Raw genomic sequence first — 24,681 nt, 5'->3', positions numbered from 1 at the left:
ACAGCTGGGGTGCTAAAGCTGTGGCTAGGGGATGCAGAAATTAGATGTAGGAGTGGGTAGAGACAAGAGGCAAACATGTAGAAGAGGTGTAATGAGGTCAACTATGGACAGGAGAACCAAAGGTGAGCTGTGAATATGGAATGCAGAAGTAAGTTGTGGATGGGGATCCAGAGAAGATATAAAGACAGGGGGAGCAAAGATGGGTGAATGGTTACCTTTGGGGGTGTGCCAGGATCTTGTCTTGCATACTAACGGTACGCAAATTGTCGTTCGATGACACGAATGTAGTGACATACTACTAGGAATTTCAGCTCTTGAGCGCCACCCTTTGGGCCCCTTCTACTAATTTCGTGTTTGGTGAGCATTGATTTCAAGTATGCGCATTTGTACTTTCGACTTGTGTGACAGATTTGTATACTGACCATACGAAAATCAGACGTGGAGCCGTTGTCCCCCCGAAAATTTACTAGCCTGTCATTTAACGTTTGTTGGCCAAAAATTGGAAAACAATCGTCTAAAGGAGCGTACGAAATTTGGGACAACTGTCTGACAACAGACAATCCCCTTCCAACAATCAAACCGTGTGTACGAGACTTATGTGTGCATGGACACATAGGATAACACGCTGGAGAGTTTACTGGCTGCAGAAAAAACAAATCCTGAAGCCAAAAATAGTAGCTGTTAAAAACATCCAGTGTGCATGAGACCTTTACACAAGTTTATTCAATTTATAATCCTTGTCACTCTGTATGCTTGAAGAGCAGCACTCAGGTGTGTGCAAAGTACACTACAGTATACAGAGTCCCACAGTTAGAAGTATATAAAATACAGTACAGCTTACAGAGTGCAATGGTCAGAAGTATGTAACACATGACCTAATGTAAAGAGAGAGGGGTAAGGATTATATATTGATTATATATGTATAATTCATACAATGTATAGCACAATATTGTGCATCGCCTTTGTCAAATTACGTTAGCAGTTAGTTATTTATAATTGTTTTAGTTCAGAAAGTAGGCCCCTTGACTTTTTTACTGCACTCCCAGATCAGACAGGCTAGATCTGGCCCTGTGTGATAGCAAGCATTTTTGTGACTTTTCTGCAAGATATATTTGTACACTCTCTTTGACACGTGGTCCAGCTCAAGATGATAATGCAAAGATTTTTTTGATCACTTAAAAGGTAACTGAAACACAACTCTGCTCCCGCCTGGCACTGTCAGTATTGCTGGCTGGCTTAATGCTTTTGCCTGCACACAGAAGCAAATAGTGATATCATACAGCTGCTCTGTACAACCAGGAAGTGGCTGGAGCTACATTGTCCTAGTTCTCTATTATTTTGCAGTGCATTCTGGGATATAGGAATCTCCCCTGCCTCTCCCCCAGTGCCCAGCTAACACTTTATAAATGGTTCACTAACACACCATAAATGTTCTAGATGTGGTTAGGGCACATTACCATTGAAATTATTGGAGGCGGCTGATAAGCTTTGATGCCTCTTGAAAGCAACATGCTGCTTAATTCTGACCACAACACTACCGCTTCCTGTGTGTGCTGCACTGTGTGGTGCCCACTGTAATATTCATGGCAGGCAGTGAAGGGCAGGTACAACACTTTAACAATACTGCATGAACGCTGCATAACACAGGGTATTGAGGCACATGTGAACGAGCCTTTACTGATTAATCAGAGTGATACCCATCATTAGTATGAGAACAGAAGTTGTTGGTGACAGTCTCCATGCTGGGAATGCTTTGAAGAAGGCCCACGTCCATGATACCACATATGTGCATTATGTTGGTGTTATTGGGTTAAATACTATGTATATTTTAAGGTTTTATGTCTAACTTTAACTTTTCAGAAATTTACTACTGTAGGGTTCCTAGTCACACCCAGTGAAGATAAATTCCTCATCTCCCCTCCATCAGAAACTGAGAGTGGTCATACCTGATGAGGCAGAGATAGCTGGGCAAGTGATTTGTAGCCAGACAAGAGGCCCTTCACTATCAGAACTAACATATGGGTAACTGGGCCAAAGCCTAATAGCACACAGATTCTCCAACATTCCACCTGTGTAGTAAACTGCAGCTTACAGTTACTCTGTCTGATCATTTGGCTGATTAAACATTCTGTTAATTACTTGGCGCTGACAGCATGCATATATGCAACCTCTTTGTGGACGGGCCTTAAAGCCAAGGGCCACATAAATGTAGCCCTGCATAAATAACTTACTGTGCTGAGAGCGAGCTCCCTGCACACTTCCAGCACAGTAGCCAGCGGGGATTGGCAAGTTCTCAAAGCATATAGGCGATCAGGAGCTTTCCGATCATGTAACCGCTGTGACAACCAATTACAACAGTCACATGACCCAGAATGGCCGCCTCCGCCTCCCAGCTTTTAGAAATTTTAAAGGGGCCAGAGGGTGGTTGGTGCCAAGGGGTTAAACTACTTCACTGGTTGAATGAGTTTGCATAATCCCCACCACATGTGTGCTTTTACTCTAGAGTAGTAGAAGAGTTCATTAATCCCAGTGTTTGTGTTTTGTACACCATAAAGTGTTTGGATCTCCTATTCCTGCAACAACCTGATGAGGGGCTGGTACTAGTACAGAAGGGGACAGGAATGCTTAGGTATGCGGTAACATTTTTCAAGGAGGACAGAATTTGTTAAAAAAAAGGAGATGCACAAAAAAAATGCTAGAACACTGGGAAATATTTGGTGACATTTTCTGGCCACAAAATTTCAGTCCATGACAAACTTGAGCCCAGAAAATCAATTCATTTCTTTCTGGTTTTGGCTGGCTTTTTTACGTATTTTATGAGGTCTGCTGTCTAGTTACAAGGCTAAAATTTTTCTCTCTAACCATTGCTTATTTTTCTGCTGTTCTCAGTGTTGTCTGTCACAGAAACATCCAATTGGCAATAAAATGGATCATGTTGTTCTACACAAATAAACACAATTTAGTGCTAATTCCCATGGATGACCATTTGTTTTACAGGCTTATTTATGTAATGTGCTTACATAAGGTATTCCAAAAAGATTGAACTCAAGCATTCCTGATATAGCCCATTTAATATCATTCCAGTTGGCAGCATTATCTCCAAGCCAGTGTCCTGAGTGTTTGCCTGATCCAGCAAAAGTAGATCGAGAGAAAATGATGCTTCTTTTTCCAGGGAAAACAGCTTTGATGGCTCTGAAATTGAAAACCCATTAGAACAATGTAGTTTCCTGCAACTGTTTGCTTAATTACATTGATATTATAATGATGCCTTCGTTTCAATAAACCTTTGTGAAACCTACAAGTGCAGCAAAAATTCTAGAAATTTATAATGCATGTACGGAAATTACATTCAGGGCTCCACGTGGTTTACAAATTTATGAATACAGTACAATCCATCTATATTTTATTATTGCAAGCATACTTAATCCAGTCAAATGCTTCTTAAAGATGAATTTTACTATGAATGTTTTTACTCAAATGGATTTAATTTTGGGGAATGTTGTACTTGATTACCTGCTGGAAAGCTTAATTATTAAAGGAAAAGTACAGCCAAAGCTTGTTTGGCTGTATTTTTCCTATGGATCACAGAGTGCAGTTCGTTCTGCACTCCTGTGACCCGTTTTCAGTTGAAGCCTGCTATCGGCTGACATCACAGAGCTGGTCCAGGCTTTGGCAAGATCATGAAAATGAAGTCGGGATTCGCCCACATGCCTGGACCGACATCTGGCTCAGCCCATCAGTGAGCCACTGTGAGCCTGAGCCGGCCGCTTCAACCCCCTACACAGCCCAGTGGTTCACTGAGCAAGGGGGACAGAGCAGAGAGCAGTGACTGACAGTCACTAGCTCTCTGCTCAGGGAGCTCTGAGAACCAAGCAATCGGCCATGTTCGATAGCTCAGTTCTCAGTGTTAGAGTCAGCGGATGGGCAGATGCGGCATCGGTTCTCTTCTGCATCCACCTAGGTAAGTATGATTGGGGGCAAAAAAAAACATGCTTCTCTTTTAATGTCCATGACAGGATGACAACTGTATTGCAAAATAATAAAGATGAAAGAATGATGTGTTAAAAATAGATTTTATAGGGGTCTTGTAAGTGTGAGATTGATAAACATGTCTGTGAAGGTTCTCATTTATCCAGGTTACGGTATATCTAGTAGTAGTTAAATCACATTCACCTGGACTTGTTCTGCAATGTTGATGAGGAGTTTTAGCTTATCTAAGCCATTTCTTGTGTTCTAATAAGCATCAGGAAAATACCCCAAAATTTATATTCAACAGGTAGCACCAACACCTTTATCCCATTACCATGGAAATTCAGATGTTATACAGTAGTATAAGGACAGGATAGGAAGTGTGAAAATTAAGAAACCACTATGTACTAGTTACATAATCATACTCTTGATGTCAGGAAGGTTTTATAATTGCTAATCCTTTGATTTGCATGGCCAAATGTGTGAATTGTGAAAACACTGGGGTACAGATGTTAAAATGGCATTTTACAGTATGTGAAGACAGATCCCTTTGAAGGTCCCACCCCTGTTCAATGACAGTTGCTCCAATTTAATGTAGATGGTTTTTCAGAAAATTATGAGCTGTCAAAATTATGTACCTCTATTCTCAAAAGAATGTACCTTTTACTTAAGGTATGGGAAAAGCACTGAGTCTTGACCTGTAGAATTTGTCCTCCTATATTGGACTATTAATTTTTCTTAGCCCTTGTACACAAGGTCAGACATTCCGACGGAAAATGTCCGATCCGACCATGTGTGGGCTTCATCTGACTATTTCCATCGGAATGTCTGACCAACAAAGTTTGAGAGCTGGATATAAAAATTTTCCAAAAAACATGATCCGATCGGACTTTGTCCGATCGTTTGTAGAGAATTCCAATTGGACAAAGTGCCACGCATGCTCAGATAAAATTACGAGACCAAAGATATTGGCTACTAGCCTGAACGTAGGCCCGGAATAGCGAACGAACGTCATCACATTCTGAACGATTGGATTTTCCAACAACTTTGTCCGACCGTGTGTATGCAACACCAGTTTTGGACAAAATCCGTCTGAACAAAATCCGACAGATTTTTTTGTCGGAATGTCCGACTGTGTGTACAAGGGCTTAGAAGTTGCCTCGTCTCCCCAGCGGACAGGTCTTTTCTCATTGCATTACCACATTACTATGCTTATGTTTGGTTGTTGGGTCTTTTGGATGTACAAGCTTCTGTCTCAAGGTATTGTTGGGCTTAAAAAATTCAGAGATTAATGTTTTGTTAAATATCCTTCTTTAAAATATGGGATGACTATATTACTATGTGTGTTATGCTTCTCCCCTCTGTTTGATGGTCCTGTGTTTTTGCTTGATCTGGTGAATATTTTAATAAATGGCCTGTCTGGGTTGCCACAAACTTTGAAATTATTCCTAAGAATGTGTTCTTTGTTTTTAGGCTATGTGGGGTTGATTTACTAATACTGGAGACTGCAAAATCTAGTGCAATTCTGAATAGAAACCAGTCAGCTTCCATCTTAGATATAAATGTTGGGGTATTTATCTGACACTCATTAAAAACTGACGAAGAGGCTTGGACAAACTACAAAACCTTTTCAATATTACAGAAAAAAGTCCTGGTGAATGAGACTAACTACTAATAGATATGTTAGATGAACATGTAATTCCTGGAGTTATAGTACATTACAGAATAAATAAAAAAAGCTGAAGAGTGTATCTAAACCCAAAACAAAACATGTATTATATTGGGGTTATCAATCCTTAAAGTTTGTGGCTGCGTTCACTTTATTTTTTTAGGCTTTCTTCTTTATTTTCACGTGGTGATCTGACCAGTAAAACTATTCTGGTCTTAGACTGGCTCCAGGAGGAGCAACAAAACCCTCCTAGGACAACAGCATTGTCAACCTGTAGATGGGTAGTGTTAGATGCACCAGCAAATTTATATGGACTTGATGACAAAATAAAAGACAAACCCCAACTAACACTTTTTAGGCAGCTACAGCCATTTTTGTTTTTTCGGTTTGGGATAAAGGTTTTATATACATGACAAATAGTTAACCATTGTAAGCACTCTTGTCAGTATTAAATGATTTGTCCTAACTGCAACTTTTGCTGGACAACTTGGTCTAAAGGAAGTTAAAAATAACAGACTTAGAGCTTATTCAAATGAGCAGATGGGGGAAGTAAGGTTTTCAGCAACCTCCCCCAAGCTGCATTGGCAGCTAAATGGGGTTGTTGCTGCTACTGTAATTCTTTGCTTCGAAGCCACACCAAAAATTATAATCTATGTCAGGTTCAATAAGCAGGACCACTGCTGAACCTTACAAAATCAAGTGAATGGGGCTGCAATGCAACCACCTTGCAAATGCACATAATGCAAGTGGTTGCAGCTTAGTGCTGCAAGCTTTTTAGGGTTAAAAAAAGGCAGTAGGCAACATACTGCTCCCCAGCCTTCTGTCAACCACCTTTTGAAAAACGATCCATTGCTTTTCTGAGGTGTGGCAGGGCCTGCCACAAGTATGACAAAGCCCATGCTGGCCAGATCACCAGGCAAAAATAAAGAAACAAATTCTGAAAAAAAGGAAATTAATGCAGCCCCACATTTAAGGATTGGTAAGCTGAAATATATTAAAATTATGTGTTTAGATATGCTTTAATACATGCTTGCAGTGCAGATGCACCTCATGTATCTCCTTGGCAATTAATTTCCAATCTGCAAGCTTAGACAATTTCTGTTAATGTTAAATGCTGGCCAGGACTATCCCTCACCATCCTGTTTGCCTACTACAATGATGGCCTAAGTGGCCAATACAAAGGTGCAGGATAAGGGGTAAACCAGCCTTAGACCACTGACATGATTTCAAATAAAGTATAACATGTTCTTTTTACTGCTATATCCTTTAATTCAGAGGAAAAACATCACTTTCTAGTTTCCAGCTGTCTTTAAAAACAAGGGCAACTCGTCTTTTGACAAAGGTTGCTATGGAATAATTAGCAGAGCTCCTCTCGACAGTTTTGAGTTTGACTGTTTGTTTATTAGGTCACTTTTCAGTTGACACAGCCTGCTACAAAATGTATCATTGTCACTAGATTGCCAAGGAAGGACTTGAGTCTAGGTATTTTAGTTGGAACACTGAACAAAATCTGTACCAAATCTTACAAAGAACCCTGCAAAATTTATGGATTAGCGTCAGGCAATTGTGATCTACAGATTTGTAGCTTCAATATCCTGCCAGCAGCATTTCCAGGTGTAGTAGCCCACTCTGACAGTTTACTATGCTGCATCATTCTGAAAACTTGTGCCTACTTCAGGACATAGAACTGAAAGTAGTTAAAGTCCAACTGAATTCACAGCAATAGATGCGCAGTCTGACATTGTACTAACACCCTTCAATTTCATTTTTGTAATTTACGGCATTTATGTAAGGTGTATAAATTTGACTGTGCATTCCATTTGGCACGAGAGTTAAGTCAGCAAAACAGATCAAAATTTGGCCAAAATTCCTCCAGTTCAGCAAGGACTAGGTCCAACAAGGACCAGGACTATGCATGGACAGGTTGAGTGTACAGAAGTCAACCTACTGATTGACTTCTGTATAACCACCCTATTGGGTTTTTCCTGATTGATCACTGGTGCTGACAGCACTGATCAGTGTATTCTGACAGCGGGTAAGTCTCCCCACTTACATCAGAATACATCAACTCAGTGGGAAGGATTACATAGAGTGTGTGGATGGGGGAATCCTTCCCACTAAGTTATTGTATTATGACAGTGGGGAGACTTCCCCACTGTCAGTATACACTGATCAGTGCTGTTGGCTATAGCCAGTGCTACTGATCAATCAGAAAATACCTGACAAGGTGTTTGTACAGAAGCCATATCTTTTATTTTTTTTTTAAACCCATTAGTTGAATGAAAAAAAAAATCTTACTGTATGGGCTGCTTTACACTCAGCACACACCACCTTCTCTGCAATATAAATCTATTTGAGTAAGCTTGTGATGAGAGACGTGGCCATTACTCAGCTCTGCCAACACAGAGTACCATAGAGGTTAAGTGGAAGCAGCATTTTTACTGAGGATATAAAGTACTTTTAAGCTTTTCCAAGAAAAAGGTGGTCTTAAATTATAACATGATGGGGTACTAGACTTTAAAGTATAACTAAAGGCAAAACTTATTTTTTAATTTTGTATAGAGTGGAGAGAGATTACACGTGTCAGTTGTTATTGCTGTCTGTACCCCATTAGAGAGATTCACCCTCTCTATTTGTCCTGTTTACCATTATCATTGAAAGTGAAAGTAAAAGAAAATCCTACATTTTGGGTTGTCCCCAGAAAAGTAATAGAGGGAAAATCTTCCAATGGGGACACTAGTTCTGATGAGCTGGGGGTCCCCAAGGAATTCCATTCATTTGCAGGGATTTCATCTTACTTTCTGTTTGGCTATGGGACAGGAAGTGAAGGGAAATCTCTGCAATGGGATACAGATGGTGAAAAAAAAATCTGACAGGGGTTATAACCCTCCCTTACTCTATCCAAAATGAAAAAAGAGGTTTTGCATATAGTTCTAATTTAAGGAGATAAAATAGCAAGAGACTTCAGCTAAACTTTAATGAATGGAGCTCTTCTTTGAAGCAAATATTGGTCAATATATGTGTATGTCATAGAATAAAATAATATATGTAACCTTGATAAAACAAATACATGAATAAATCTTACTCTTCAGTAGAAAGAATCATTGAATATCCGTATAAACTGTGGACGTCATAATGTTTGCCCCAGGCTTGAATCGCATCCATGCAGAGGGTCTTGGAATACATTACTTTGTCCAAAATTGCTTTGTGGGAAATACAAAAATATGCATTGTGAACAATAATTCAGTACATTTTATGTTTGTCGAATTTCTACGAAGATTGTTTTCTTGGAAGAAGGAGTTAGAATTGTGCTATTTCTTTGACACAGTGCCATGTAGCTTTCACAAATGCTGTTTAATGAACACCACAGTTCATAGTGATCAATAAGTCAGGCTACAAACAAACTCCGCCATTAACCTTTACGGCCACTATTAAAATATTTTTGAAACACTTGTGCTGTGACAGAAATAGTGTTTCAGTTTAGATCATGTTTAACTGCCTTAAAAAAAAATCCAATTTAAGAATGAAGATACATTTTAAGATCAGTTGCAATAATCAGGTTAAGTAACAGTTTTTATTGTGGTGAGAAGTGAACAGTTTTCTTGCTTTGTATTATCTTTTATTTATTGCATTTAAAAAAAGATTAATTTAGCACTCTAGATATACTTTCTGACTGTCCATGGCAATGGTAGGAATACAATTAAAAAAGAAAGACTGAATGTAAGAAGGTGCACAACACTCTGGGCCCTAAAGTGGGCATCCACACATTATTACTTTGTTAGTGGAGGATCATGCTGCTAATATCCACTGTCATGAGTAGGGATGGGCTTTATATTCGGGTCAAACATGAGTTCGACTCGAACATTAGCTGTTTGCCCGTTCGCCGCAAACAATTTGAGGTGCTCGCGGCAATTTTGAAAGCCGCGGGACACCCTTTAAAAGTCTATGGGAGAAATCAAAAGTGCTCATTTTAAAGGCTTATATGCAAATTCTTGTCATAAAAAGTGTTTGGGGACCTGGGTCCTGCCCCAAGGGACATGTATCAATGCAAAAAAAACTTTTAAAAACAGCCGGTTTTTCAGGAGCAGTGATTTTAATAATGGTTCAGGGTTCCCCTGTGGGGGAGTCCCATGCTGTTTTTTATCAATGAACTTTTATGTGTATTGCCGGGACGACAATTCATTATAGCCGCAAGTAGTATTAAATGACTTTTTTTTCCTTTAGAAATGTTATTTTGCTGTCAGACTGTTCTAAACACGGGAAACATGCGCCAGTTTATAGGCATACTATAGACACCCCCAAGTATGAAATTTAAAGGAATATTATACTTTTATTGTTTTACTTTAAGCATTATTAAAAGCACTGCTCCCAAAAAAAGTCTGTTTTTAAAACTTTTTTTTGCATTGATACATGTCGCCTGGGGCAGGACCCAGGTCCCCAAACACTTTTTAGAACAACACCATGCATATAAGCCTTTAAAATTAACACTTTTGATTTTTCATGTTCGTGTCTCATAGACTTTAACAGTGTTCGCGTGTTCGAACAAATTTTTTGCCTGTTCGCATGTTCGCATGTCCCTAACACATACCAAGCCATTCACAACTCAATCCCAGCGGCATCACTAAACACATCAAAATATCACCGAAACTGTATTCATTGCTTCTCCCAGGCCCTCCTGCTTTCTAGCTTCCTCTTATCCAAAGATTGCCTCTAGGAGCTTTTCAGAACCTCTCCTATCCTCTGAAACATACTATCCAAACCTATACAGCTATCTTCTGGTCTTTAGGTAATCCCTAAAAAATTCATCTCTTCAAGGAAGCCTATCCTGCTTCTACCTAACAACTGACATTTTACCTTCTTGAACATTAAATTTATACATGTGTATCTTTTGCATCACTTGCCCATCCCATTTAGATTGTAAGCTCTCACAAACACTGTCAAGCCCTGTACAAACTGGTGGCACTCATTAAAAGATGTATCTAAATATATATATTTTTTTTTTTACTATCAAGATTTGATCAAGAAACCACAAGTTCATAAACATTAAGATAACATTTTCAAGTAGTTATGCGTTTACATTTAGTAGGAATATTTGCATATGAAATTTGCTAAGGTTGTTCCATACACAAAAATATCAAGTTAAAGCGGAGCTCCACCCTAAAGTTTAACTTCCGCTCATCGAAACCCTCTCCCCCTCCGGTGCCACAAATGGCACCTTTCAGGGGGGAGTGGGGTGCAGAAACCTGTATAATACAGGTATTTGCACTCATTTCCAGGCATAGATAGCCTCAGAATCTGCGGGTATTTATGCCACTTCCCGTCCCTTCCCCGCTGTCTGCTAGGAAACACATGGGTCCCAGAGAGTATTGCACAGCGCCACTCGCGCATGTGCTGTAGGGAACCGGGAAGTGAAGACGCAAGGCTTCACTTCCTGATTCCCATACCGAAGATGGCAGCGGCAGCACCCAAGAGCCGAGCGACAGATCGGCTTTGGGTGCCGACATCGCAGGCGTGCTGGACAGGTGAGTGTCCATATTTTAATAGTCAGCAGCTGCAGTATTTGTAGCAGCTGACTTAAAAAAAAAAAAAACGGTGGAACTCCCGCTTTAACAGGTTAGCAGATAACATAAATGTATATCATCTGAACATTATTTTAATTTAATTGTAACGCTCAATAAAACATTATTGTTAATTTTTTTGCACTGTCTTACCTGGTGTATATGGAGGATAATTAAGATTGTTGACAGCACAGCCTTTGCTTGATCCTTTAACAAAACTGGAAACTTCATTCATGTCCTGTTAAACAATTATCAAACACTTTAAGAATGCAATAACAATTTAATAACATTTTAAAAATGAATAACTTCTAATTCTATATTCTGACATTAAACGTACAAATGACTGTAATGGTCAGAATCCATTCAGAATATGCTCATAATACTTTTTCATTTGGCATTAATGGTGTATACATGTCAATATTTAAAGTGACACTGTCATTGTCACCGAAGGCAAAGTGGCATTGCCTCCTGATACCTCATTCCACGCACTCCAGCACGGTATTCCTACTGACCAATTCTCACTTGCCATCAACAAGTTTCAGGAGCCCACCCTGATTACGTTTTGGTGTTGGATGGCCTGAGAGCTTACTCAGATAGAAGATCTCCCAGCCTCCAGGATGGGGGCTGGTGGTGTTCAAGCCTGGGAAGGACTTTAGTGCATAAGCAGATGCTTGCATGGCAAAGCATAACCACAAATGCCCTGAACAGAACTTAAATAAAACCTATGCAGAGAGAAAATGTATGTTGTTGCTGCTGAACTCTCCTAAAAAAAAAAAAAAAACTACTAGTTGACTAGTAGCCATGTTTATCCAATTCATACTAGCTGATATAACAACTAGGAACAAGCATATCTGAAGTGTGCTGACATTCCAATTTTGCATGCTTCATACTTTCTCAGGTACTTTGCTTTACACAGTACTGAGGTTCTAACGTTGGAGAGATCTGGTCTTAATTTGGGTTATCTTTGCAACATGATGTGAGGCAAAATCTCTTAAATGGGAACCAGATAGCAAATCCTGATAGATTCTAACCCTTTTTCCAATCTAGATAAGACTTTAAAAAGTTTTGGTTGGACTTCAGCTTTAAAGTGACCTTTCATTAAAGGATATCTTGTTATTATGATATATTACTTTGCTATTCATCATGAAGTTTTAGATCTTTAGAGGTTTTCATTGCTGCCTGTGTCCCACTTGGTGAGATTGTTACTTACCTCCTGTACTGTTATCTGGACAGAATTTGGGTCGAAATCCCTCCAACGGGTATATAACAGCAATAAAACCACTTTTTTTTCCATCTGTGAATGGGCCAAACAATGATTACTTGCAGAAACCTGAGTGGGGGTTTACAGGACAATAGCCGCAGGAAGCTGCCAGTTCCTAGAGTTAATTGTGGCTGCTTGCTCACCTAGCCATTGACTAGCCCTGTTGTCAGGTCCATTCGCAGGTGTGAATGTGGCCTTGGATAAAAGAGTAGTATCCCAACAGGGATACAGACATCATTTAACATCTGGCAGAGATTTCAACCACATCCCACTCAATTCAAAAGCAACTAAAACGTTTTTGTTTAGTTCTGTGCAGCATTTACACAGGATCTCTCGGTTCCGAAAAAAGCAGGGGGGGGGGGGGGGCGCTAACATTACACTCTGCAGAGCTCAGTGAGAGATGATTGGAGGGAAGGAACATTTCCGCCTTCACACACCAAACAGGAACACAGTTGAGGCTGTCAAACAAACTGTGTGCTTAAGCTTCCTCTCCAGTCACCTTTTTTTCTCTTGGTGTCAGGAAAACGTGTAAGAAGTGACTCATGCAGATAATATAGGGAAGAGGCAGCAGACAAAAATTACACTTGTTGCTCTGGATTGAGACAAGTACACGAGCATGCACCAGTGCCCCCATAGCAAGCGGCTTGTTATGAGGGGCAATTGGCAGGGAAGAGGAGCCAGGAGAAACAACGGGGGACCCGAGAAGAGGATGATCAGCTATGTGACCATTTCACAGAGCAAGTAAGTATGACATGTTTGTTGTTGGAAAAATAAGTATGAGTTTACACTCACTTTACGTTCAAGATGTAATCTTCACGGTTGCCACAAATACAAAAAAATATATTTTATGATCACAATAAAATATATGTATGAATCATATTTCACTTACAATCCATATGCCATCATAGTTAACTTCGTTATAGAACCGCTTACACTCATCAACCCACCACTGTGTGCAAGCATCATTGGTATAGTCAGGAAACACTGTAACTCCAGGCCAAACCTACCATAGAGATTAATAATATTGTTATGTTATGCTCAATCAACCATGTCTTCTGTAAAAAAAAAAAGAAAAAAAAAAAAAAAATATATATATATATATATATATATATACATATATACTTATTATGCATGGATTATGTCTAGTATGCATTTAATCCAATTCAAAGGTAGAGCATTATGAGTGAAAGATGATCTACTAAATGCATGAAGTGCCATGTATTCTCTCTGCCTTTAACCACTTGCTTACTGGGCACTTAAACCCCCCTCAGTCCCAGACCAATTTTCAGCTTTCAGCGCTGATGCACTTTGAATGACAATTGCGCGGGCATACAACACTGTACCCAAATGAAATTTTTATCATTTTTTTCCCACAAATAGAGCTTTCTTTTGGTGGTATTTAGTTACAGCTCGGAGTTTTATTTTTTGCTAAACAAACAAAAAAAGATGCAAAAAAAAAAAAATCATGTTTTAATAGTTTGTTATAAAATTTTGCAAACGGGTCATTTTTCTCCTTCATTGAAGTGCGCTGATTAGGCGGCACTGATGGCTGCATTGGTGGGCACTGATGGGCTGCATTGGTGGGCACTGATGGGCTGCATTGGTGGGCACTGATAGGCTGCACTGGTGGGCACTGATAGGCATAGTTAAGGCGGCACTAATAGGCACAGATAAGGCGGCACCGATGGGCACAGATAAGGCGGCACTGATGGGCAAAGATGCGCACAGATAAGATGGCATGGATGGGTGGCACGGATAAGTGGCACGGATGGGTGGCACGGATGGGCACTGATAGGTACCACTGATAGATGGGACTGATGGGCACTGATAGGTGGCACTGATAGGTGGCTCTGATAGGTGGCACTGCTGGGCACTGATGGGCGGCACTGCTGGGCACTGATGGGCGGCACTGCTGGGCACTGATGGGCGGCACTGGGTCGCAGCACCTTTGAGGCAGATTGTGGGCACTGTGGGTGGCACTGTTGGTGGCACTGCTGGATGGCACTGTGGGTGGCATTGTGGGTGGCACTGTAGGTGGCACTGTGGGCACTATGGGCACTGATGGGGGGCACTGATGGGGGGCACTTACTTTTATTCAGGATGGTACGGCGGTGGGCAGGTGGGCACTGGCAGGGGGCAGGTGGTCAGCTGTATTGCTGGCCGTGATCGGGACTGATGTCCCGATCACGGCCGCCGGTGATCGGCTTTTTTTTTCTCTCCTCGCGCTGTCAGCGCGAGGAGGAATAATAGGCGATTACCGGCTCCATTCTATCACATGATCAGCTGTCATTGGCTGACAGCTGATCACGTGATAAGGGGTCGGGATCGACCCCTTGCACGGATCGGTGATCAGGCGAGTCTCACGGACTCGCCGATTACAGAGCGCGCCGCGCGCGCCCCTCAGGGGGCGCGCAGGCCGCTCGTATCCGGGACGACGTCAATAGACGTAGTCCCGGAAATGTAGGTCCGCGCTAATGCCGTCATTTGGCAATAGCGCGGATCTGTAGTGGTTAAACAAGCTTGTGCACTATATTTTCATTACATGCATAGTAGAGCTGCACGATTCTGCCTAAAATGAGAATCACAATTTTTTTGCTTAGAAGATTGATCACGATTTTCTCACAATTCTCACGGTGTAACATCATCTTTCAAATTAAAACAAAGAAAATTGGGCTAACTTTACTGTTTTTTTTTTTTTTAATTCATTGAAGTTTATTTTTTCCCAAAAAATTTCATTTGAATGACCGCTGGGCAAATACAGTGTGACGTCAAATATTGCAGCAATTGACATTTTATTCCCAAGGGTCTCTGCTAAAATATATATAATGTTTGGGGGTTCCAAGTAATTTTCTAGCAAAAATTATTGATTTTAACTTAAGAAACAAGTGTCAGAAAAAGATTTAGACTTTAAATGGTTAAACTTCCTGCATTTACAGGTTGTTAAAAACTTGGTAGACTGCCTGGATTTTTTCTTTACACACAGTTTAGCCCTTTGACCTAAGAAGGAAGAGTTAGTTACAATGTTTCATGTTAAAAACTTGTCAGACTGCCCATTTGTTTTCTTTTGACAGTTGAGTGAACAGATAAGTCTCTCCACTTATCTGTAAACTCTGCAATAGGGATCATCAGGAGGGTTGAATTGAGATCACAATTTTTTAACGTTAATTGTGCAGCTCCAATGCATAGACAACAAGCTAGAAAGATAACTAAGAAAGTTCAAATCACACAAACACTTTCCAATATGCAAAGATCAGACATGAGTAAAATTATTATTATAAAGCATGAATGGCTATTAGGAAAACTAGTGACATATCCATTTTCACACCAACATTTATTGAAAAATCATGCTGCCCCTTATTTAGTATTATAGTATATGTATCCGCGTTTTGTGTATTTGTGACCCTAGGCCTGCATTCCCAGGCAAGCAATTGACACAGTATTTGCAAAGGTATGACAGATTTACCACCGTAAGTGAAAGATTTTCACCTAAAACACACATACACAATTAGGAAATAGTCGAGGGCAGGCTTTATATTTTCCCATCAGAGGGAGGAATTCATGAATAAAGATGCAAACCTACAGTATATCTCTCACGCAATCTGTCTCTTTGCTCCTGTTTAGTACTGCCATGCTGTGTGACAGAATTGATACATGTCTGTCTTGCTTTCTCAATTTAGTTTGGGCTCAAAAATGGATTTGGGAAGAGGAATCCGTTAGGGCCTGTTCACAGCTTGTGCTGTGTGTTGCTGTTGAGATGATGTGATGATCTTTGTGCATGGCACTGTTTACATTTCTTTTTAAACAAACTTTATTGATATGTCACACAGACAGGAGACAGAGTATTTTGCCTTGTCGTGCATTGGGACTGTGCTGGAATAGCTGCCCAACACAGTGCCATTGCATATGGTGTGAACATACCCTTACTGTTTGCTAGCTTCTAAACAACCTTATAGGCACGTGGTCCTGTTGGTTGCGTTCCTACTGTAAAAAATTGTGTTAAATCTGGGATCATTTTTGTTTTGCTTGCTGATATTTCACAAGTATTTTTCGAGACCTCTTTTTTAAAACATCTTTTGAATATTTCTTATAATACAGTAAAACAATGCTTTACCTCTCCAATAAGTGGGGTTTTTCCATCTGATTCATTTACCCAAACACCTAGACTGTTTCCCCTTTCATATGCTCCATACGGACCATTAATAAGAGGTGTATTGGCAATAGCAGGATCCTGGAAAGAAGAATAGAATAATAACAATCTGAATACCTGGTAAACATTTAAACAAACTGAAATAACATTTATACATTTCACTGGATGTGAGAGATTCACTTAATATTGTTAAACCATGTTCCAAACTTACCAAAATGAAAAGGTACTTACCAATATGATGATGTATTTTTGGCCATTGTCATGTAGATTTTGACAAAACTGAGGGAGGTCTGCAAAATTTTGTTTATCATAGGTGAAATCTTTTCTGTCTTCCATGTAGTCAATATCAGTAAATTGAACATCCTAAAAACAAACAAAACACATTAAAGTTAATGCCCTTGTAATTTATATTGTGAGTATTGATTGGCTCTATATTGGATTTCGTTTGCAAAGAAAACAATCAAGTGTTAATACAGCTGTGGTGTAAATATATCATTTTGCTGTTGAAATAGCATTGCATTGTTCAAGCATATATCTAAGGTTTTGTTTCCACTAGTGCAACTTTTCATGCAACTTTGAACACATAAAGTCAGGCCGCGTACACACGCGCGGACTGTTCGCCCAACTTTGTCCGTCCAACAGTTTCGGCAAACAGTCCGCTCAAAATTAGCATGGACGGACATGGCCACACACGACGAACGAACAGTTTGCTGAAACCGTGCGCGATGACGTGAACGGCACGTACGACGGGACGAAAAATACGACGTCCTATACACTGCATTATAACTTTCGGCGTGTAAATCCTTTCTGAGCATGCGCGCAACTTTGTTTGATGAACAAGCCTACACACGAGCGGACTGTTCGCTGAAACAAGGTTTCAGCGGACAGTTTTTCGGAAATTCCGAAAAACCTTGTCCGTCAAACTGTCCGCTGAAACTGTCCGCTGAAAGCCCACACACGAGCGGACTGTCCGCCCAAACACTGTTCAGCGGACAAAGTTAGGCGAACAGTCCGCCCGTGTGTACGCGGCCTCACTTGACAAGTTACAGCCCACTGATTTCAATGGCACCCGTTCCAATCTATGCAACTTTGAAAAGGTGCCTGCACTACTTTCATGCGACTTTGATCCAGAGAGTGTAAAGTTGGATCAAAGTTGCACTCTAAATCGCACGACTTTGGGGTTGCAATAGTGGAAACATAGACTAAGGGCCTATTCGTTTAGATTAAACAAGAGCAGGAAGATCCAGTAATAGATTGTGGGAAAAAAGACAGTCAACAAAGTATATACCGTATTTATCGGCGTATAACACACACTTTTTCCCTTCTTAAAGAGGAAGTAAACCCTTCCAAACAACTTGGACCTACAGGTAAGCCTAGATTAAGGCTTACCTGTAGGTCCAAGCAATATCTCCTAAACCTATATGGTTTAGGAGATATTTGCCCGAAAATGGGCACCGCTGTCTACGGCGCATGCGCCGTAGACAGCGGCGCGCAGGCGCACTAAATGCGGCAAATCCATGAATGGATTTGCCAAATTTGTCGACTCCCGTGCGCATGCGCGGGAGTGACGTCATCGCGGCTTCGCCGAGTGGCAGCGGCGGAGCTGCGAGACGTGACTCCCGTGCGCATGCGCGGGAGTGACGTCATCGCGGCTTCGCCGCTGTGATTCGTCGGAGCTGCGAGACGCCACCAGCAACATGGATGCGGCGGACTACAGGGATCAGCGGCGACTTCGCTGGCTCCTGTGTCAGGTAAGTGACACATAATGAGCTACTATGCGATGCATAGTAGTCCATTATGCTTTACCTTTGCAGGGAAAAAAAGAGGAAGTAAACCCATCAGGGTTTACTTCCTCTTTAAAATCAGGGGAAAATCACGGGTGCACGTTATACACTGATTCTGTGTGCAGCAACTCCCCTTGGGCCCTCTAATACTTACTTGAGATCCCTCCCTGTCCAGCGATGTCCATGAGTGTCTCAGCTGTCTGAGATTCTCCTTCCTGATTGGCTGAGACACAGCAGCGATGCCATTGGCAGTCGTTGCTGTCAATCAAAGTCAGTTAGCCAATCAGGGGAGAGAGGGGCATGGCTGGGCTGGGGCTCTGTGTCTGAATGGACACAGGGAGCTGTGACTCCGATTGGGTGCCCGCATGGCAAGCTGCTTGCTGTAGAGGCACTGAACAGGAGGGAGGGGCCAGGATCATAGAAGAGGGACCCGAGAAAAGGAGGATGCAGGCTGCTCTGTGCAAATCCACTGCAAGTATAACATGTTTGTTATTTTTATAGGGAAAAAAAACAAGACTTTACAATAACTTGAATTACATTAGATACCTCTGAACCCTGTAGTTGTTATGCTGTAATATACTTTACATATGTTTGACCATCATGTTTATTATCTGAAAAACTGCTAAACAGTCACTGACTATTTTACTAGCAATCTTCTTTAAAGTAGGATGTATGCAGAAATGCTTGCGTAATGAAAACAATTTACTTTCGATGATTGTGCTCATCTTTGTATATGTTAGTCTCTCACTTGTAGAACAGTAATTAAAGCATAATTTGTAGGTACACTAATTGTGGCACATGTTTCTGTATATACAATGAATAGACTAGATTTTATTGAATCATACCCATTTAAACCCCTCCCACTGTAAGCACAATTTAACCACACCAACCATTCAGTGCAGCGTGCATAACTGCCTCATTCCTCTCCTTTGGCTGTTTAAGGGTCTTTCACAATCTTAGCAACAAAACTGGCTGACTTACATAAGGGATATTAATGGCTCTGTTTCTTTCAACCACGCCTTTCACCTCATCCAACGACTTGTATCCCCATCGACTTAAATGGAAGCCAAGAGTCCAATATGCTGGCATGTACGGCTTACCAATAAACTATGAAAGAAAGAAAAAAAAAAGGTAAATGCAAATGTATGCTTTGATCTCTTCTTTTGTCTTTTAAAATAATAAAAAAAAGCATAGGCCTTTTTTTTTTTAACAGATCAGTGATTTAGCATGAAAAGGCATTAATGTAGCTTGCTGGAGTGGGCTTAAACATTTATGGAAAAGAGGAAAGAAGCAAGAACATGGGTTGAATTATTGTAGTTGAAAGACTACTGCTTTTACAAGGAATATGTTAATAAATATTTATGAGAAATTCTTTTCTGCTTCTTTTATCCTAGAATCCGATGCAGTAACTTTAGTAAAGTGAACCTGTCACAAACTTTGACTAATCAACCTGAGCATATGGTATACAAATGCATAAGCAGAGGTCACCTTTCATAAAACTGCTTGTCAAATCTCGACAGTTCCTTGAAAATACCAGCTTGGTTCTATGCTTTCTGACTCCCAAGCCCTCTTTTGGGGACACATTAAAGAACCACAGAAAGATGGTAAGATAGAATTAAATGCTAGATTTATAGGAAAAGTCAATATTTGCATATACCAGAGGCCTATATTTGATCAGATCTAATTATAATTGCAGTTTGACAAAAGCCTCATACATTCATTATATATGCCACATATTGACACTGTATAGGCATAATCAGATCACTATTTCTTCACCAGGCTTGGTAAATTTTGATTCATGAATGTCATCTGGTTGCATTTTATATGCAATTGATTATATTTTTTTTCCATTATGACATTCAAAAAACCCCTTGAAATAGAAATTATTTTAAATTTCACCAAAAAACTCACCTCTAGGTACTCCATAACAACTTCTTCTGGAGTGTTACCCACAAAAACATAAAAGTCAAGGATTCCGCCAATAGTCCTGTATGTCACTGCTGGAGCAGGCTGAATTACTACCTCTGTAATGATAAATAAAGAGGCCTATTACTAAAAATACATATTTTACAAATTTAGGAAATTCAACAATAAACCTGATGAAATGAGGCACATAAGCAACAGAGAGGAGTCTCCAGACTCTAATGTTTACAGGCATCTATATAGCGCCTATGATTTACGCAGCACTTTTACATACCTAAATTTCAAACCAGTCCTTGCCCTCAAGGAACTTCCAATCCAGGACCCTCATCTCAGATACATACATACTAGGGCAATTTTAGACAGGAGCCAATTAACCAATCAGAATGTCTTTGGAGTGTAGTTGGAAACCAGAGCACAGGGAGAACATTTATTGCCATCACATACCTATTTATTAGGTCTGTCTTGAACATACATTACCATTTAGAAAAATAATAATGTACTGAGGTAGCATACTCCATTTATTAATTTGTTACTGTTCATATAGCACAGTTTGTGACTATATGGATGAGGTATATCAAAATGAGAGTTATTGCTAATATGTACAGGGATAAGCATGCATTCTTATACAGATAAGAACTTGACAGCAAATCTTTTTAAAAGAGAAGTATGGGTTTCCTTTTTTTTTGCTTACATCTATTCTATGTGAGTTGCTGTTATCTAAAAATCCTTCCAGCCCTCTCAGAAGTGTCCCATTCTTCTTAAAATCAAACTAAATACCTGTGGGAGGGGCTACAGTCTTTCATACAGTATAATACCGACAATGGTCTGGCTCTGAAGTCTGGATCCACCCTCTTCCCAGTAAGTTTGCTTGATTGATGTTGGCTCTCTGCTCATTCCGAGACTTCAGAAAGTGTAGCTGCTCCTCCCTCCTCCCTTCTCCCCCCCCCCCTTCTCTCCCGAAGCATGTTAAAATGGTCAGAAGAGTCAGCTGACATAGGCGTAGCATAAGGGGTTGCAGGGGTTCCAATCGCAACCCCAACCCCCTAGCTCCAGGGGCCCCTGCAGCCTCCCTGTCATTATCATATCCTCCACAAAATCCAGCTCCGATCTGCCCTAGGGCCCCACAGCCACGCTGCAGTACTGGGCTTCTACTTTTCCTTCCACAGTCCACACCCCTTTGTTTCCATTGGCTGGGATAGTAGTCATGTAGTCATTCGTTCATGTGTTGTGTTTTGCAGATTTTGATGGATCCACCTCCATCTAACCCAAAATGGCTCAAATTTACAGTTAAAAAAAGCATACGAAAATGCATTAAAAATGCATCCCTTTAAAATTTTATGGAAATCTTTACACTAGTCCTTTGAGTTTCTGTTGCATTTTTAGCCTGCTTTCACATTGCTCCCTCACTAAAGCAAATATGTGTTTTTACTGCGTGTTGTGATGCATTGTTTTTTAATACGTTTTTTATGTATTTGCATTGCATTTTTTTCCTGGACATGTGACTGAACAAAGCACTTCCCACAAGTGTGTTGCATTTTTGATGCGCGTTGCTGTGTTTCCCGTGCATTTCAAAAGAAAGGTGCATTTTTGGTGCAGTTGTTTTTACCGCACCAAAAATGCAGTAGGACTTTTAAAAACGCAACTGAAATGCAATGCAATCCACCAAAAAAACTCTTACCAGTGTAAAGAGTTCCATATGATTTAAAGGTATGTATGCATTTTTCATGCATTTTTCTTCCTTTTTTTTTGTTTTTTTTTATTGAAAAACTGATCAGTGTGAAAGGACCCTTAAAAATCTTGCTTGCTACATTTTTGGTGCATGCTTGGTGTGGATGAAAAAACGCAACTCTCCATTGAAACAAATGGAAAGTGCATAAAGGCATAAACAACGCATCAAAAACACAACGCACCTGTGGGAAATGTGTTCTCCAGTCATGTATCCAGGGGAAAAAAAACACAGCACAAATGCAGCAAAAACACAATGGAGCGGTGTGAAAGCAGCCTACGTAGGAATCATCTTATTTCACTTTGATACCATACTGTATTTATTGAAATGTGTTTCCATTTCATATGTAGTGCATTTTGTATAATAAAGAAAACTGTGAATGCAATGAAACTGATCCAAATTAGTTTGGATCTTTTGTTATGTTGTTACAAATTTCAGTTGCTTCAAACATTAGCAATGGGGTTTATTTACTAAAGGAAAATCCACTTTGCACTGCATGTGCACTTGGAAGTAAAGTTGCTGTAGCTCTGAGGCGGACATGCAAGGAAAATGAAAAACAGCATTTTAGCTTGTACATGATTGGATGATAAAATCAGCAGAGCTTCCCCTCATTTCAGATCTACCCCTTAGATTTAGAGGGACTGCACTTCCAAGTGTATTTTCAGTGCAAAGTGGATTTGCCTTTCGTAAATAACTCCCAATAGGTCCAAATAAAATTAATGGAATTTAGTTGTTTCGTTATAATTTATTTTGGATTCAATTCAATTTGTTACTATTGTGATTCAGAGATTCGGGTACATTTGATAGCTAAACGAGTCGCGCATGTCAAATGCAAGCCCTTGTACAACATAGTTTTCGGTAGATCTAAAGGATATTGTACAACCAGACTGTAATGTGTGTGGTGAGCTTAAGCTGCTGTCATTGAAGTGGAGATCCAGTCTTTTTTTAGTCTTCCAATGTTTCCAATGTCCCCCCCGATGTACAATGGTAAATGTAATTTTTCTTTTTGGTTTCTAAATACCTTTTTAAGATATCTTCGGTGGCATTTCCTGTTCCAGCTGCCTAGGCAATGACGTCATTAGGCGATTCCCATTGACTCCTATGATATCGGTATCATCTAGATCAGAAGTCTTTGGGAACCTAATGAAATCTTGCAGTATTTGAATATGACATAAAACACGGCAATCAACTGTGCCACGCAATGTCCTTATTACGTAGGCGCAAGTTCAGGATGCTGGGTAGCCAGCCGCACTGAATCCTGAAAAAAGACACAAGCGGGCTTCAAATGCCCACATCATAGATGGCCACCAGCCTGCTTCCGAGATCATGTACATTTTTAAAGATTTAAAACTAACTAGCATGAAAACTGTTCTAACAGTATTCTAATTATAATGTACAAGTAATAACAATCATGGGGAAAATTTAAGAAAAACTGATTATGGGGACTGGAGCTCCACTTTAAGGGAGTGATTAGAGGAGTCTCAGGGATACTTTTGGTGTTTTGTATATGTGTAATGATATATTTTGTTGTTTTGTTTCTCTCCTCTACACTTGTTGGAGAACTAGTATGCACCAAGAAAAAAGGGGGCTTGTGCAATATGTTTGGCTTCCTCAACCAAAACATAATTGTATTACTATGGTTATTATAATACTACAAATAACTCTTATACCAATCATTATTGAACAATACCATATTGATACTATGCCAACTTGCGGAATGTTTAATCAGATAAGTAGAATTAAATTACAATTAAAGAAAAAAAAAGAAAAACTTACCCATTGCATTGCTGTTCATTAGAAAGACTCCAAATGAGGAACCCTTTTCATCTTCCAAACACAAGAAAAATGTCTGTGCACCATACAAGTTATGTCCATCCTATAGAGTAACACAATGATGAGGATGGAATCATGCGTTTTTACATACGGCTGCATGTTGTGTTATATAAATTAAGGTGTAGTTATACAAGCTAAACAGTTACTCCTAACATCCAAACAGACACTATTTTCAGAGCAGGTTAGAAAATAAATTCCAAGACCCGATTTGGGTCTAACAGAACACCATGCATTTGATTTCCTTTAGATTTCCCTTCAACTATGTAGTGCAAGGGCCTGCTTGACTGCACATAAATTGGAAGTGTTTAGGATTTACCTCATATTATATAGTTTTGGTAAATCTAAAGGGAAAATCTAAAGAAAATTGTATAGTGTAGATTCTTCAACAGTAAAATATTCCTGCCATAATTTTTGACTTGGTTTCTGTCTACCTGGCAATTTTGGGCATTCCAGCCGACCCTTGCATATCTCAACATCACCCGTTGCATTCTCCAAAAAATAAAAATAAATATAAAGGTAAACTGAACAGTAGGACCTGTCCATAATGGCTATTGCATTGCATCTTAACACATACAGGGGTTGACTTACTAAAACTGGAGAATGCTAAATCTGGTGCAGCTGTGCATGGTAGCCAATTCGCTTCTAACTTTCAAATAAGCTTTGAAAAAATAAACTTGGAAGCGGATTGGTTTCTATATAGAGCTGCACCAGATTTTGAACTCTAGTTTTAATAAATCAACCCTACAAGATATGGTTAGGTAGTTCAGTAATTCAGCATCTACCAACAACTGAAATATCACTTCTGGATGGA

The 24,681-nt window shown here is 40.0% G+C and overlaps 1 protein-coding gene across 3 annotated transcripts in view; it reads right to left on the bottom strand.

Annotated features, from left to right (window-relative positions):
- Positions 1 to 24,681, bottom strand: part of SI (sucrase-isomaltase) — a 342,643-nt gene that overhangs the window by 243,709 nt on the left and 74,253 nt on the right. For all 3 annotated transcript variants that reach the window (XM_077488042.1, XM_077488044.1, XM_077488043.1), the window contains 9 exons: positions 23,814 to 23,913; positions 20,300 to 20,412; positions 19,370 to 19,495; positions 16,836 to 16,967; positions 16,569 to 16,685; positions 13,347 to 13,460; positions 11,350 to 11,434; positions 8,724 to 8,841; positions 3,021 to 3,192 (listed from right to left, as the gene is read on the bottom strand). In XM_077488042.1, the coding sequence (XP_077344168.1) occupies positions 3,021 to 3,192; positions 8,724 to 8,841; positions 11,350 to 11,434; positions 13,347 to 13,460; positions 16,569 to 16,685; positions 16,836 to 16,967; positions 19,370 to 19,495; positions 20,300 to 20,412; positions 23,814 to 23,913 (1,077 nt within the window). The remainder of the gene's footprint in view (positions 1 to 3,020; positions 3,193 to 8,723; positions 8,842 to 11,349; positions 11,435 to 13,346; positions 13,461 to 16,568; positions 16,686 to 16,835; positions 16,968 to 19,369; positions 19,496 to 20,299; positions 20,413 to 23,813; positions 23,914 to 24,681) is intronic.

Source organism: Lithobates pipiens, unplaced genomic scaffold (assembly GCF_037356315.1).
Source record: "Lithobates pipiens isolate NorthernLeopardFrog02 unplaced genomic scaffold, aLitPip1_a1.2 Scaffold_18, whole genome shotgun sequence".
NCBI lineage: Eukaryota > Metazoa > Chordata > Amphibia > Anura > Ranidae > Lithobates > Lithobates pipiens.
The sequence above is the reverse complement of the archived record's forward strand: the minus strand, read 5'-3'. Positions and strand labels throughout refer to the sequence as shown.